This window comes from Rhinolophus hipposideros (genome assembly GCF_964194185.1).
Source record: "Rhinolophus hipposideros genome assembly, chromosome: 20".
Taxonomy (NCBI): domain Eukaryota; kingdom Metazoa; phylum Chordata; class Mammalia; order Chiroptera; family Rhinolophidae; genus Rhinolophus; species Rhinolophus hipposideros.
In genome coordinates this window covers 19306984-19323293 of record NC_138066.1, presented here as the reverse complement: position 1 = coordinate 19323293, position 16310 = coordinate 19306984, and the positions used below count along the sequence as shown (strand labels likewise).

At 41.7% G+C, this 16310-nt stretch overlaps 2 protein-coding genes across 2 annotated transcripts in view; one reads left to right on the top strand and one right to left on the bottom strand.

The window, feature by feature from the left end:
• The first annotated feature begins 726 nt into the window (after window positions 1–726).
• On the top strand, window positions 727–16309 carry LOC308488890 (protein Njmu-R1). Its single transcript, XM_081029179.1, has 11 exons — window positions 727–946; window positions 5598–5901; window positions 6599–6682; window positions 8605–8730; window positions 9618–9761; window positions 10010–10067; window positions 11307–11426; window positions 12074–12138; window positions 12273–12409; window positions 13224–13327; window positions 13866–16309. Exons 2-11 carry the CDS (start codon window positions 5762–5764, stop codon window positions 14079–14081), a joined length of 1194 nt encoding a protein of 397 aa, XP_080885305.1. The 5' UTR covers window positions 727–946; window positions 5598–5761; the 3' UTR covers window positions 14082–16309.
• RHBDL3 (rhomboid like 3) overlaps window positions 12040–16310 on the bottom strand; it is a 51517-nt gene continuing 47246 nt past the window's right edge. Inside the window, exon 9 of the mRNA XM_081029177.1 lies at window positions 12040–12463. Coding sequence (XP_080885303.1) covers window positions 12399–12463 — 65 coding nt within the window. The 3' untranslated portion in view covers window positions 12040–12398. The remainder of the gene's footprint in view (window positions 12464–16310) is intronic.

Sequence of the window (16310 nt, the reverse complement as noted above, 5' to 3'; positions counted from 1 at the left end):
GACGCAGGCCGCCTTCTTGAGTGGGTGGAGCCTCGCGGGCGCTGAGGGGCGGCCGCCATCTTAGCTGTTTAATTGGTTCCCGCTCTGGGTCGGCTGTGTTTGCGGATTCCTCCGCGGTTCCTTAGGAAGAGAGCCGGCTGCTGAAAAGTATGCCGAGAAACTTGCGAAGTAAAGGGGGGGGGGAGGGGGGGAACACAACAACAAAACAGAGAACGTTACCAGCGTCATTAAGGGCTGACGCCAAGGAAAGGATGATGGGGACAGCGCCCCATGTTCAATTTTGTTTCATTGCCCGGGTGAATCCTTTCTGTAGTGAGCTTGGGACATTTGCCTACTCCAGGCTAAGTTAAAGAACCGGTAGTCCCTATGTGCCTTGTGACTCACAGCTTGGGGACGGAGGAGTACGCGAGCACGTGTGATGGGCGCGGTGATGCTGGGGGCGGGGGCGTCAAGAGGAGCCGGAAGGCGCGCGTCTCGGAGGCCGAGCGCCTGGAAAACCCTCGTCAGCGGCGCTGGGGCTCGGGGGCAGGGGGCTGGCGCCGCTCCGGACAGCCAGGCGCCGCCTGAGGAGCTGGACTGCACGCTGACGCCTGCAAAACAACACGGGTTGCAAGCGCACGACTGGAGAGCGACGCACGTTCCCGAGGCGTGTTGGCCGAGAGGCCGGTGCGCGGGCTCCTCTTCCACCGGGCCCCGCCCCCCTCCGTGAGTCCGGCCAAGCCGCTCACGCTCCTGCGGCTGCGCTCAGAACGGAGTCGGGCCCACGGGAAGCCCTGGGAATGTACTTGTGTGACTAGTCAAAGGAAAACGTGACACACAGCCGTGGAGTACACGGGGGCCTTGCGGTAGGTGTTGCGTTGTGAGCCTGTGATGTAGGTGCCACGGTGACCACCCTGCTAATATCAATGAGAAGGAACCTTAAGAGAGGCGAAGCAACTTACTCAAGGTAACAGCATTAGCAACCACGGCGCGGAATTCGGTTTGAGGTGGAGAGCAAGCTCTTTGGCCGGGTGGAGGCTGAGAGAGGCCGGCCGTAGAGAATGGGACGGATCTGGGTGACAGAAGGGACTGGTCTGGAGTAGGGTAACAGGAGCAGGAGGCCGTTCATGCATTCTTCCTAAATAAGCAAGCCAGAACGATAATTTTAGGTAGTGCCCAGCGCTCTACCAAACAAATGCAAAAAGAAGGTGATGTCTACTCTCATCAATTTTTTTTTTAAGGGGAACAGGACTTTATTGGGGAACAGTGTGTACTTCCAGGACTTTTTTCCAAGTCAAGTTGTTGTCCTTTCAATCTTAGTTGTGGAGGGCGCAGCTCAGCTCCAGGTCCAGTTGCCATTTCTAGTTGCAGGGGGCACAGCCCACCATCCCTTGCGGGAGTCGAGGAATTGAACTGGCAACCTGGTGGTTGACAGCCCACTGGCCCACGTGGGAAACGAACCGGCAGCCTTCGGAGTTAGGAGCATGGAGCTCTGACCGCCTGAGCCCCCGGGCCGGCCCCCTCTCATCTCTTCTATTCAACAGTCACTTCTATTCAACATTGTGCTGGTGGTCTAGCCAGGGTGATTAGGCAAGATAAGGAGATGAAAAGGAATCCAGATTGGAAAGGAAGAAGTAAAACCATCTATTCACAGATGGCATGACCTTGTCATGGGTAGAGTTGGATTACTAGTCTGCCCCAGACACAAAGAAAAAGTACTAAATTGAGGTGCTAATCCCCAGTACATCAGAATATGAGCTTATTTGGAGATAGAGTCTTTGCAGAGGTAATCAAGGTAAGGTGAGGTCATTAGAGTGGGCCCTGTTCCAGTATGACTGGTATTTTTATAAGACAGGAAATTCGGACACAGAGATATACATAGAAGGAAGACAATGTAAAGAGACATAGGAACAAAAACACTATGACTCAAGGAGAGAGACCTGGAATAGATTCTTCCCCCACAGCCCTCAGAAGGAACCAACCCTGCGATTGATATCTTGACTTTTTTACTTCTAGCATCTAGAATTGTGAGATAATAAATTTTATTGTTTAAAGCACTCAATCTGTGGTACTTTGTTATGGCAGCCCTAGCAAACTAATCCACTTGTATTTGGAAAATCATAAGGGATCCATAAAAACAAAACAAAAAACAAAACCTGGAGCTAATAAGTGTTCAACAAGATTTACAATACAAGATCAATATAGAAAAATCAATTGTACTTTTATACACTATCAATAACCTGAAAATGAAGAAAACAATTCCATTTACAATAGTATCAAATAAAACGGGAATAAATTTAACAAAAGAAGTTCAAAACTTATACTTTGAAAACCAAACTATTATAAGAAATTAAATAAGATCTAAATAAGTGAAAACAAACAAAACAACCTGAAATTAACTGTTCAATGAAATGGCTACAAAACATAATTTTAGCTCAAGTCATCCTCAAATCAATTTTGTGGTATTAAGAATTCTAGAGCCAGAGTGTTTGGGTTTGAATGCCCTGTTGCCATTTACTACCTATTTTGCCATAGATAAAAGTAACTGGCCTTGGCTTACTCATCTGTAAAGTGGGATGATAATAATATCTAACTCATGGAGTTGTGAAAATTAAATAAGTATTTGTAAAGCACTTAAAAGAACCCTCACACACAATAAATGCTCAGTAAGTATTAGGTATTATTATTCTATGTAAAGTTAACGTGGCATGTAGGTGTATCTTTAATGTCTTTGATACGGTGTAAGGTGAAATATGCAAGGAAAAGATGCCAAGGAGTTACAAAGTCTTAATCCAGCAAACAGTTCTTGAACACCATAAGCCATGTGCTATGATAGAGGATATAGCAATGAACAAGCCGACATTCTAGTGAGGGAGACAGACAATAAACAAATACATAGTGTCAGGTGTGGTAAGTGGGACAAAGAGGATATAGACTGATGGGACAGCAGTGGAGGTGTGAGTGGGATATGTTTTGTACAGGATAGTCAGAGAAGGTCTGTATGAGGACGTGACATTTGTGCAGATACCTGAATGATGTGAAGGAAGAAGACATGCAAATATCTGGGGCATTCCAAGCAGAGAGAAGGGCAAATTAAAAAACTGTCGGGCCGGCCCGGTGGCTCAGGTGGTTGGAGCTCCAAGCTCCTAACTCTGAAGGCTGCCGGTTCAATTCCCACAAGGGCCAGTGGGCTCTCAACCACAAGGTTGCTGGTTCAACAAGGGATGGTGGGCAGCGCCCCCTGCAACTAAGATTGAACACAGCACCTTGAGCTGAGCTGCCGCTGAGCTCCCTGATGGCTCAGTTGGTTGGAGCATGTCCTCTCAACCACAAGGTTGCCGGTTCAACTCCCCCAAGGGATGGTAGGCTGTGCCCCCTGTAACTAGCAACGGGAACTGGACCTGGAGCTGAGCTGCGCCCTCCATAACTAAGATTGAAAGGACAACAACTTGACTTGGAAAAAAGTCCTGGAAGTACACACTGTTCCCCAATAAAGTCCTGTTCAATAAAGTCCTGTTCCCCTTCCCCAATAAAATCTTCAAAGAAAAAAAAAAAACTGTCAAACTGGGAAGAAAAAAATTAAGAGTGTTTGAGAAATACCAAGAAATGTGACTGGGCCAGAGTGAGCAAGGGGGGAAGGTGATGGCAAATGAAGTCAGAGGGGTAGCTAGAAGTTAGATTATGAAGGCTTCTGTATGTCCCACTATCAGAGCCTTCTTCTCAGGTTTGTGTCGAAGACCCAAGCAGGAGACTACAATATAAACTAACAGTTAAGAGTATGGATTTGGGAGTCAGATAGACATAGTTTAATCACTTATATCGACAGTTTCCTCATCTATAAAATGTGGATAACCTTCTGCCTCCCCTTCCCCATTACAGAGTTGGTCCAAGGATAAATGAAGTAAAATAGGTACAAATCCTGGACCATGGTTGCTGCTAAATAAATGGTAACTGTTAAACTATAAATGCTACATTGATATTATTATTGATGCTGTCAATTGATAGACCAGCTTGCAAAGCCTAATGTCCTCAGATTATGTTCATCAATCTTCAAGAGGCCAGTAAGGAGATTGCTAATTTCACCCTCACTGTCCACATTACTTTCTTGGCAGTAAGCAATTCTGCCCTTCCCCATGTGCATGCCTTGTCTCTTCAGTTGTGTTGCTAGCTCCTTTAGAACAAAAACTTAAATACTTAAATTGTCTTTCTATATGTGCACACATTCTAATTCATTCTTTTTAATAGCTGTATGGTCTTCTGATACACATGTGTATTAGCTTCCTATTGCTACTCTAACAAATTACCACAAATTTAGTAGCTTAAAGCAACACAAATTTATTATATTACAATTATGGAGGACAGATGTCTGAAATGAGTAGGCAGTTGCTGCGTTCCTTCTGAAGGATCTAGGGGAGAATCTGTTTTTTGCCTTTTCTGGCTTCTAGAGGATGCAAGAATTCCTTGGCTTGTGGTCCCAAATCACTCCATTCTCCGCTTGGGGTATCACAATTGCCTTCTCTTCTCTGGTCTCCTGTCTCCCTCTTATAAATACTCTTGTGGTTACATTGGGCACATTTGGATAATCCAAAATAATCTTCCCATTTCAAGATCTTCAATCACACCTGCAGAGGCCCTTTTGCTATGTGAGGTAACACATTCTCAGGTTTCAGACATGAGGACAAGGACATCTTTCGGGGACATTATTTTGCCTATGACCGCATGTACCATAAGTTATGTAATCAGTCCCCTATTGACCAACATTCAGATTTTCATCATTACAAACCATGCTTCAGTGAATATCTTTGGACTCATATATTTTTGCACTTACGTGAGTGTATCTATATGATGATATCCTGGTGTTGCATTGATAGTCAAAGGTCTCATGCATTTAAGGTACTCACAGATATTTTCAAATTTCTTTCCAAAGCATGTGCATTAATTTTATTCCTATCAACTGTTTAAGAAAATGACTACTTTCTCACACACCTCAACACAGGGTATTATCAAACTTTTAAATCTCTACTGATCTGCTAGGCAAAAAGTCGTACAATGTACCATAAATTTGATTTGAAGCTGAGCAGTATACGTATTTATGTATTCTTCGTTTTTATTTCTTCTGTGAACTGCCTATTTGTCTTTTTTTGTTTGTTTATTGACAAACGACACCGTACATGTATTATGTATGTTGAAAATATTTTTTCCAGTTTGTCATTTGTGTTTTTGACTTGGGCCACACAGGAATGTTTAGTGCTTACGTAATCTGATTTATTAATCTTTTCCCATATGACTCCTAAATGTTTTGTTATGTTTATAAAAGACTTCGTCAATAATTTTTAAAATTCTGCCATATTTTCATCTCTTTTTTTAAAGGAGGGGGCGTCAGTTTTAATTCTGTAATCTGATCAAACTGGTGTGTGTGCGTGTGTGTTTGCGCGCCTGCAAGGAAGCAGGAGGGCAGTTTTCTTCTTTTCCGTGTGCTTCGCTAGTGATACCATCTTTATCACACACTAAGCGTCTCAGGCGTCTTAAACGATAGACAGAGGAGAAAAAGGAGTTAAAAGAGGAGTGGTAAACGTTTTTCCGTAAAGGTAATTTCGCATGCCCGCTGGTTCCTGCAGGGAGAAAAGCCCTTCCTGGCCAACTTCCTCGCCTGAGAACCGGGGGAAACTAGCGGAACGCAGGTGTGCGAGGGCCGGGAGCCGCACGAGCCTGGCCAGCAGGGACTGTACGGCGGCGGGGGAACGCTTTGGCGGGGACACAGGGCCGCTAGGAGGCCGCCACGATGCTCCCTTCCTTGCAGGAATCTCTGGACGGAGATGAAAAGGAGCTGGAGAGCAGCGAAGAGGGTGGCTCTGCCGAGGAGCGGAGATTCGAGCCGCCGCCCAGCAGCCACTACTGTCTCTACAGCTACCGCGGAAGCAGGTGCAGCGCCAGGCCGTCCCTGAGCCCCGCCCCGGTCCCGCACCGCGTCCCTGGCCGGGCGGCCTGGCAGCCCTCCGACGCCGTCTGCTTCCCAGGGGAGGAGGGTTTTGGCCCTGGGGGCCCTCCCTGCCTCACGCCGCCCTGCTGGGCCCCCATCCGGGACCAAGGCTCTGCGTTCCGTCCCTGTCATTTTCTCAGCCCCTTCTCGTCGCCCGTGTGCATTTTTTTTTAAGCGTAGGGCCTCGCACGCTCCATAACGTCGATTTCCATCTCCTGTCCTTCCCGTCATCAGCTCCCAACTTCCTTCCATTTACTCCCCGCAGCCTCATCCCCCCCCATCCTCTGGTTCACCTCTGTCCTTGCTGCCTCTAGTGCCTCCGTGCGGCGGACTCCCCTCGGGCTCTCTCGGCCCTTTAAAGTCTGTGTTTTGTTTTGTTTTCAAGGAAATTGCCTTGGCTTTTCTGAATATTTACTTTCCTCTCCTCCACCTCTTAGGTGGCCTGGAGAAGGGGCTTTTAGCAAGCACAGTTTTATGGGTTTTCCTTGTCCTGAGGCTAGGCAATGGACCCATGCACTTCTGCCTGGCAGCATTTTCAGCTGATCGTGTGCCCCTACCCTGTCGGCGGCTGGGGCCCCATATACTCCGTTTGCGTCAGAGCCTATCATTGATCGCTGTATTGCTTTTTGTGGCGTGCAGGTTCGCCGTGCAGCGAAGGGACAGTGGTGATGATGGAAGCCCAAGTGGCTCAAATGCGGAAACTCCCTCTGGTGATGATTTCAGGTAAAAACAGCTTGACCATGACCCATGCTTGTGCTTTTGTCTGCAGTGCATTTCTGGCTTGTAGATGTCAGTGCGTGCCCATTTCCACTCAGGTTTCCCTGGGTCAAATCATCAAGCCCACCTACCGTGTGTCCCCGAAAATAAGACCTAGCGGGACAATCAGCTCTAAAGCGTCTTTTGGAGCAAAAATTAATATAAGACCTTATATTAATTCTTATGGTTCTTATGTAAGAACCATAAGAATCTTATGTGAGATCGGATCTTATATAAGATTGGGTCTTATATAATATAGTATTAGACCGGGTCTTATATTAATTTTTGCTCCAAAAGACGCATTAGAGCAGACTGTCCGGCTAGGTCTTATTTTCGGGGAAACACAGTATCTCCGACGAACCTCATCTTGATTTCCTCATTAGTTCATACATTCAAGTCTGGGGCAAATCCAAATAGTGATAGTGCCCCCGGTGATTAGCCAAAGACATTCTGAGTTTCTTGAGTGGAACTCCAGTAAATATTCAATATCATATGGGTACCAAAAAATTTTAAATCCTTCTTTTCCCCCCCATTACAATGCCCTTTTCTAGCTCCTCTGCTGCACACTAGCATATAGACTCCAGGACAGCAGAGATTGTTCTCTTTTGTTCATTGATGTCTCCTACCTAGTACCTGTAGTGGTATCTGGCACGGGGTAGACATTTAATACATATTTAGTAAATGAATGAATGAGTGAACCTTAACACTTAATGCAAAGTGGTGATTGATACCTACTGAGAAATTTATGGATGAAATGATATGATGCCTGGGACTTGCTTCAAAATAAATCTGGAAGATGGGAGGGTGCAGACGGCATGAGGGTACAGATGAAACAAGAATGGCCATAAGCAGATGATTGTCACAACTGGGTAGTGGGTTCATGTGCATTCATTATACTATTCTCTCTACTTTTTATATGTTTGAAATTTTCCCTAATATAAAACAAAAGACCTTGTGAAGTATTAGGTTCAGATTCTCTACTGGGAAGTTTTGTGGTGGAAGACTTTCTTCCTGCATATTCAAATTATAGACTTTGTTATAATCTAAACCAAACTAAAATCTTTATTTTTAGCTCATAAAGATTGCTAAGATAGTGTGTTTATTCACGGATAGTAGGTAGTTGGAGGTTTGAGGAAGGAAGGGGAGGCATGAAATAGTGACCTAGGAGAGTAAAAGAGTGAACCAGGAAGTGTAATGATATCTGGTCAGCAGTAAGGGCCCACTTGAGGCTAGTGACCATTAATTTAAAATGACATTAGACATTGTGGATGTAGTTTTTTGTTTGTTTGCTTGTTTGTTTGTTTGTTTGTTTTTAAGGAGGGTGCAGCTCACAGTGGCCCATTTGGGGATCAATCCGGCAACCTTGGTGTTATTAGCACCACGCTCTAACCAACTGAGCTAACCGGCCAACCCTGGATGTAGTTTTTGTCCAACCAGATTCAACTGCATAGATACAGGTGCAGAATAGGTAGAGAGCTGGACTAATCAGGCCTGAAGTTTTGCTAAGCAAGTACAGTGAGGTGAAAGCAACGAAGGGGTTAAATGAGAATTTGTGCCGGGTGTGATTATAACGACTGGCCATGGAATTTAAGCTAGGTAATGAGAAGGGAAGTAAGATGAGAAACTTAAGGGACCATGAAAAAAAGGTAAGGTCAGTGGATTGGGGGGGTCCCAGTGGAGTCATAATAGTAGAGAGAATGAGCTGGAAAGAGTATAATTTTAAACTGTGATGAGTGTGCTCATACTTGGTGACATACATTCCTAGAAGCCTCACCGACAGGAGTCAGACAGAAAGGTTTTCAAGTCCTTAAAGGGACTCTGGCTTTTAGTTTATGGGTTGTGAATGCAGTAGGCCACTGGTAAGAAGTGTGTGTCTTTCACATGTCAAGCCTCTCCTTGGCGGATACGAATCTACCATCTGAAGTGGAGCCGGAGCTGCGCAGTTTCATTGCTAAGCGTCTTTCTAAGGGAGCAGTCTTTGAAGGGCTGGGTAATGTTGCATCTGTGGAGCTGAGGTAAGTATAAAATGTGCTGTGTCCTAAGATTTTATTTCTGACCTAAATATGAGAAGTGATGAGAAACTCCAAAAGATCAGCTCCCACCAGACCTGCAAGACTCTGTTTTCTGTTCTCTGCCTGCCCGAGCACTGGGCCGTCCACATAAATGTTTGTGGAGTGGAATTAATTGAAGGGCAGAGACTCTGCCTCCTACGCGTGTACTTATTTAGTCTTGTACTTGGAAGAGTTAATTAGGAAAACTAAAATCGGATACTTTACAGTTTGTCAAGTGCTTTCACGAACTTTGATGCCCTTCTCCCTACAAAGGGGGCGATAGAGCAGATACTCTTACTTACATTTTCAGATGAGGAAATAAACTCAGAGCTCAGGTCACGAGGCTGGTCACATCGATGGAGTTCAGGCTTAAATATAGACGTCCTCAGTTGAGTTCCAGCTGTCTTTCCATTACGCCCCTTGATTGTAGTTCACTTCAGATCATGATGTTGGCATCAAGTCCACTAAGGAATATGAGGCCACAAGATAAACATGTCACATCTGCCTAGAGCGTCAATGACCTGTGAAGTTTGGGGGAAGGAGAGAACATGCTTGTATTTATTTAACATGGGTGTACTATGAATACGAGTGAAATTTGCATGACTTTTCACATAGCCGAATTCAAAGAAATTCGATGTCTGTTAGTTATGGCTGTAGCTAAAGCCCATCATGGTATATGTTCATTTTCCTCTGATGTTACCAGTAAACCAAAGAGAAGTCTGGAAAGTTCTGGCCTAGTTGGCAATATAACAGTATTGCCAGATCAAGATGACCAGGGTTTGGAGCAGCCCACAAAATTATGTGCATGATTTACCAAAATAATGCAATGTACCTTTTTCTTTCTTTTCTAGAATTCCAGGTTACCGGGTCGGTTGTTATTACTGCCTTTTCCAACAAGAAAAACTGCTTTCCGAAATGGCAACAGTGGACTCTGAACATAATCCTTCAGAATATGTGGTCTGTTTCTTAGGAGGGTCTGAAAAAGGACTTGAGCTATATCCTTTCTTTGGTCTTTGAGGATATCAGGAAGGAAATTTCCAGAAGGCAAGTGGGAGGAGTATTACTAGCAACCTCCACAAAGCTTTCCTACCCCTTCTGCATTTACTTGAATTACATACCTTCATACAGCCAGTTTGTCTTGGCTTATTTTAATTTAGTTTGCGTTATTTGCAAGATTTTATATTTCTAGTGAGAGATAAGATACTATCTTGATTCATCCTTTATGACTTCCTTAAGAACATACTTTCAGGCTTGAATTGGACAAGTACATTCAAGGGCTGAAAAACAACATAAACTGTGAGGTAAGATGATTCATTCAATAGTTTTTAAAGACTGAAATGATTAACATACTGTAACTGCCATACTTGTCAAATCATACAGGTGGACACAAACACACCTAAATTCTAAAAATGTGCTCCTTTGTGGGCTAGTTGAAAGGTACTTGTTAAGGGAAGCAGGGAACATAGTCCTATAAGTGCTACAAGTTTCACAAGACTGCTTCTGATGTTTCGTATCCATGAAAAATTCAGTCCATTAAATTCAAGTGTATGGTAGCATGCCAAGTGAGGAAGAGGGTGCCCTTCTCCTGATTTCTAAGCACATCAGATTTATTAGTCAGAACCAATGGTCCATGAAGCCTCTGACACCAAAGAGGTGCTATGCAATGCTATGACCGTCCTTGAGCTCGACATCAAAGATTTTTAGAAACATTTTCCATTTTTCATTAATTGATCTTTTATGAATTAGATACATCTATATCTATTAATTTGTCCATATCTTTTAAAAACGATGTATTCAGCTTGTAGCAGTTGTTAAAGTCATAGCTCTTACAATGTACTACCCATTACATGTGATAATAATTCCTTTTACTTATCATGCACTTATGCACTGCAGGAGAGGAAAGGGTAGCATAGGAGTGAGCCAGGGATTTGAGTGTAGGGAGAGCTGCTCTCCCATACTGGAGCTGTACTACTAGTCCCCAGAGCACAGCCTAGAAAGCCAGAGGTGCTCATGGCAGCATGTCTGACGAATGGGCTTGAGTGCTTTGATGAGTTAACCAGTATCCTTCCCTGGTCACATTTTGAGAGTGAATGAGCTGTCTACATTCCTTCAATCATTCAGTAGGCATTTTATAAGCTTTTACATAGATGTTTCCGACACTGTCCCAGGTGCTGGAGAGACAAAGATTATTAAGAGAGTATCTGCAGTGAGCATACAGTATACTGTGGGGAGATGGACTTGTATATGCACAACTCCTCCCAGTGAAGCAGCATAGAACCTTGTTAATTCAGTCTCTTCATTCTATGTAATGAATTCCTTAGTGTGTTTTTAAGAAATTCAGTATAAAATTAATCCCCAATCTGCCCTTTAAGCCCAGGGAAGTTATATCACAATTCCTTTTTTTGAGTTGGTGGTGTTAGCTTAAAAAACGGAGGTGTCTAGCCCCAGTTCTTTTCACTGTCAAGAGTATCGTGAGAAAGTGTTAAGCCTGCTAAATTTAAGGCTTATATTAAAGCAAGTGACATTCTTTCTTGATCTAGGAAAGAGGCCTGGAAAACCACATAAAGTCCTACCTGAGCAGCTGGTTTGAGGATGTTGTATGCCCAATCCAGCGGGTAGTTCTTCTCTTTCAGGAGAAGCTGACCTTTCTGCTACATGCCGTAAGTCTTGCCCACAAAGCATTTCCTTAATTGAGAATCACTTTGGCAGATTTTGGATTCTTTAAAGACATACTCATTTTCTTTAACATTACTTTCCTCCCCCCACCCCCAAATATTCATTCAAGCTATGCTTGCAATCAGAATAGACCACCCTCTGTTTACTCAGATCTAGAAATTTATATTACTAAGGTAGAACTGCAAATAATAAGTCTTCCTAATAGGATAAAACATTTTTAAATAATTACTTTTTGAAATGATTTGGGAGAGGTGTAATTTCCAAAATAATTTGAGAAGGAAAACAAAAATCCAAAGTGATTTTAACTATATAAAAATGTCCAGGTAAAGAATGAAAAGTTCACTCAAATATCCAGACACTGGGGAAGGCTTGAGTAAACGGCCAGGTTTTGCGTTTCAATCTGTGGTGGGTAGGTGCAGCTGATACTGGATGGCCCCATGAGACCAGGTGGGAAAAACCAAGTCTCCGATTTCTCGTGAGCAGCAGCTGAACAAGGCTCTCTGGAGAGCTAGCTCCTGGGCGATACCCACCAGGCTTGTGGTTTGGAGGAAGGTGACGTTGAGTCACTTGTAGCTGCTCAATAAGGAAAACTGGAATACGTGTATCAACAGGCTTTATTTTTCTCTCGTAGGCTCTGAGTTATACTCCTGTTGAGGTTAAAGAATCAGATGAAAAAACAAAGAGAGACATTAACAGGTAAAGAACAGTTTCGCAGAGAGAATTTTCCTGCAGCAAACCTGAAATTTATGTTTTAAAATCTCCCCAGTGCAGAATGCTTTCTCCCTCCCATCCTTCGATACTGTTTTGTAAAAGGACTGTGTATGTGGCAGGTTTCTGAGTGAGGCTAGTCTTCAAGGCCTTCTTCACGAGGGCACCATGACATCCTTGTGCTTGGCCATGACGGAGGAGCAGCAGAAGTCTGTGGTCATCGACTGCAGTAGCTCCCAGCCTCAGTTCTACAATGCAGGTGAGCCACAACCTCTGGGGAGGGTCCTGGGGCTCTTGGCAGTCTGTTTTTGCACTGAGAACAAATGGTACAAACTTACTCTTCTTGCCTTGTACAACTTTTACATGTTTATCCCAACTCACCAAAAACAACAGCGGTTCTAGAAACATGGAAATCACATCACGCCTAACAATTCCACTCCTAAGTATATAGAGATACTCTTGGATATGTATACAAGGAGACAAATAAAAAATATTCGTAAAGGCATTGTTTGAAACAGCAAAGAATTGGAAGCAACTTAAATGCTACCTGATACTATGTGCAGGCAAAGAAATACTATATAGCAACGAAAATGAACTACATGTGTCTGTATAGCTCACAAACATACTACAGAAACTGCCATTAAAGAAAAATACATAAAGTTTTAACATGCGCAAAATAATACTATATAAGGCTTAGAGATTTAAAAAAACAAGTATGTAGCAAGAATTTAAAAAAATACATGGGAATGATAATCCTTTCTAATGTGAAAGAAAGGGGATGCAATTGGGAAGCAGCACATGGGGGCCTCAAATACTTTGGTATTTCTTAGCCAGGTGATGAGCACACCACCTTAGACTGTTGTAGAAGTCATAAATAATTCATTATAAGTGTTTTTATAAAGAAAGAATATCACAATGTATACAAATAGCAAATCACTATGTTGTACACCGGAAATTAATATAATGCTGTATGTCAATTATACTTCAATTTTAAATAAATAAATAGAAAAAGAATAAATGTTTGTGCTTTGTAGGATTTTATTTTTATTTAATTTTTCTAAAATATTTTCCAGGAAGCAACCGGTTTTGTGAGGATTGGATGCAGGCTTTTTTGAATGGTGCTGAAGGAGGTAACCCTTTTCTTTTTCGACAAGTACTGGAGAACTTTAAACTAAAGGTAATTAACAGTCTGTGTGCCGGTGCCACATATAATTTTACTCTGAATTTTAATTAGTACTAGTGACAGACTAGCACATCTACTTTACAGCTGTGATGTCTATTAAATAGGATGTTCTCAAAATTGGAACCCTTAGAAGGCATTTACTTTGTTTTTCAGTGGCTTCTGCATACATATTATTGCATTTCCAGTTAATTGGGTTGAACGCTTGCTTATATCTCAGGGACATCAATCTTATAATTGTGACATATCTTAATTGGAAAGCACAAAAAAAGTGGCTCAGTGTCTGGGTTCAAAATTTTGTGGGTTCAAAATTAAGTGTTGTCACCTAATTTAGGAGATTTTTAAAAGTATTTTTACTTTATATGAGATTTTGTTCTGCCAAGAGTGAAGTATATTAGCAATAAAAATGACAGAAATATTTCAAGTAAAAAGCAAACATCTTAGCAACATATATTGTTTTCAGCTGGATAGGACATATTTTTTTAGGTTTTATTATCTCACTAAACACATATTTAACTGGGTAATCTTTTTCTAGGCGATACAAGATACAAATAATTTGAAGAGATTTATTCGACAAGCAGAAATGAATCATTATGCTTTGTTTAAATGTTACATGTTCCTAAAGAACTGTGGTAGTGGAGATACACTTTTGAAGATTGTTAAAGTGGAACATGAAGAAATGCCCGAAGCCAAAAATGTGGTAGCCGTCCTTGAAGAATTTATGAAAGAAGCTCTTGCGCAAGGTTTTTGATCATGGGTTTTGAGATAACCGTATTGGGAAGTTGTGTATTCCAGCATTGGTGTTTGACATTGCAGTAGTTATAATTGTCATAGGATTGCTGTTTACGATTATTTGAAATGCGTTCTAGATTTTTTCATTTTGTACTCTTAAAATTTGATTTAATGAGACATGAAAATCTGAGGAACATCTTCTCTGCGTCCTAGATAGTTATATGTTAGAGTTGTGGAATTTTTAGTACATTGCTGGTCCCATAAATTCTAGACTTCAGGGAGTTGTTGCTTGAAAAACTTCAGAGGTGATTTAGTGGCTTTTCTCAGGAGTCTGCTGGAGTATTTAGCCATCTTTCTTCTCAGAAAAATCGTAATACTTCTATCTCAAGGTACTGTAGCTTCTTTAAACAGGTGTACTCCTTGTCTTAGGACACATTAGCATCGTGACCGTTTCAAAGACAGATCTGTGCGTCCTGTGGGTGCTCGACAGACTTTTGTCTGGTTGCTGATGGCGTGGATGATGAAGCCAGCTTTTAAGTCAATATGCAGATAAATCATGAGTGTGTAACAAATTAAATGAGCTTCAAAATATAGATGCACTTGCTTCAAGATAAAACATCATCTCTGATGGAGAGCTACTAGAGAAGTGGCCCACATCACTTCTTGTCATTCATTTGTTCACAGGTAGTATTTTTAGTTCACAGAGCCTGTATTTTTTTCTTTTATATAAAAATGCTGGAGTTTGTAAACAGAATGTTAAAAACGAAACAAAGTACATACATTTTACAAGTCGTGACATAAAGAACACTAACAGATTCTTCATAGCAGTTACTCATTGATTTTAGGTGTGTTTTTGTTTTATTTTGTTTTTATAAATTTTATTGGGGACTATTGAGGGACAGTGTGTTTCTCCAGGGCCCATCAGCTCCAAGTCATTGTCCTTCAATCTAGTTGTGGAGGGCGCAGCTCAGCTCCAAGTCCAGTCACTGTTTTCAATCTTTAGTTGCAGGGGGCACAGCCCACTATCCCATGCGGGGAATTGAACCGGCAACCTTGTTGTTGAGAGCTCAAGCTCTAACCAACCAAGCCATCCGGCCGCCCCATGATTTCAGTTTTTTGCACTTTCTACAAGCCTCATGTTTTACTCCGAAATCAGTTGAAAGTGCCTGCAGCTAGAACCGTTTATAACTCCCATGGAAACCAACTGTACCTACACACATGATTGTAGTTTTGTTCTGCATAGCTCTTTAATAAGTCCATATGATAATGATTTTTGTTTAGAAGATCAGAATTCTTATGTTCTCACCACCCTAAGGATGCTTGGAGGCACACGAGTCCATAAAAATCCTCTCCTAACCTCATATACCTTCACATTAAGTGCTGAGTTTTAATTGTCAAAATGACTGACAACAGCCTGCCTTCTCTTCTACAGAAGTGTAGGGACATGATTCAGTAAGCCATTTCTTTTCCTTTAATGAGAAATACAATTTAGGATCTTCATAAAGGCTTTCATATGGTTTTAAACTTTAATAACTTGGATTGTAGGCAGTGTTGGGAAAAAAATCCAAGTAGCATTTTTTATAGCATTAAATTCAGAATGACTATGGGAAATAAGCAATTTTATGGCACTACTCTTGCATCGACTTTTTCTAATGTACTTGGTTGGCCCGCTTGGAAATTAATTTTTTAAATAAATAACATTAGGACATCAACATTTTGAGTCTGGAAAACATTTTTCTTTTTCAAATTCACGTCTTTCAAGAGTCCACGTTGTAAATGGCATTTGAAAGCAAATATATTACCTGCTTTAAGTCATTTATAGATATAGTCAAGGTATAATCACATATTCTGTATGTGTACTTTTGTATATATATTTTGTAACGTAGGCTCACTACATTACAGTTGTATACAATACAGTCTTATTTTAAAAGTCTGTGACAAACTGTATCACTACTTTAGACAAGGAAAACGGTGACATGGAATTGAATGTCTTGTTGACCATGAGAAGAAACTCAAACAGCTCATGACCAGAAACGTACTGTATTCAAATCTTAATAAGCTAAATGTATTAACTTTTAAAGTTTTGGAAAGGATTTGTTCAGTGTGGAATACACTTATGTATTATTTGTGTGCTATACACACAGAGGGAATGTATGTTTGTCATGTATCAAAATGGTTTCAGTTTATCTGTAATCATATTTGTAATAATAACAATAATAATAATAATAATAATAATAATACAACTTAG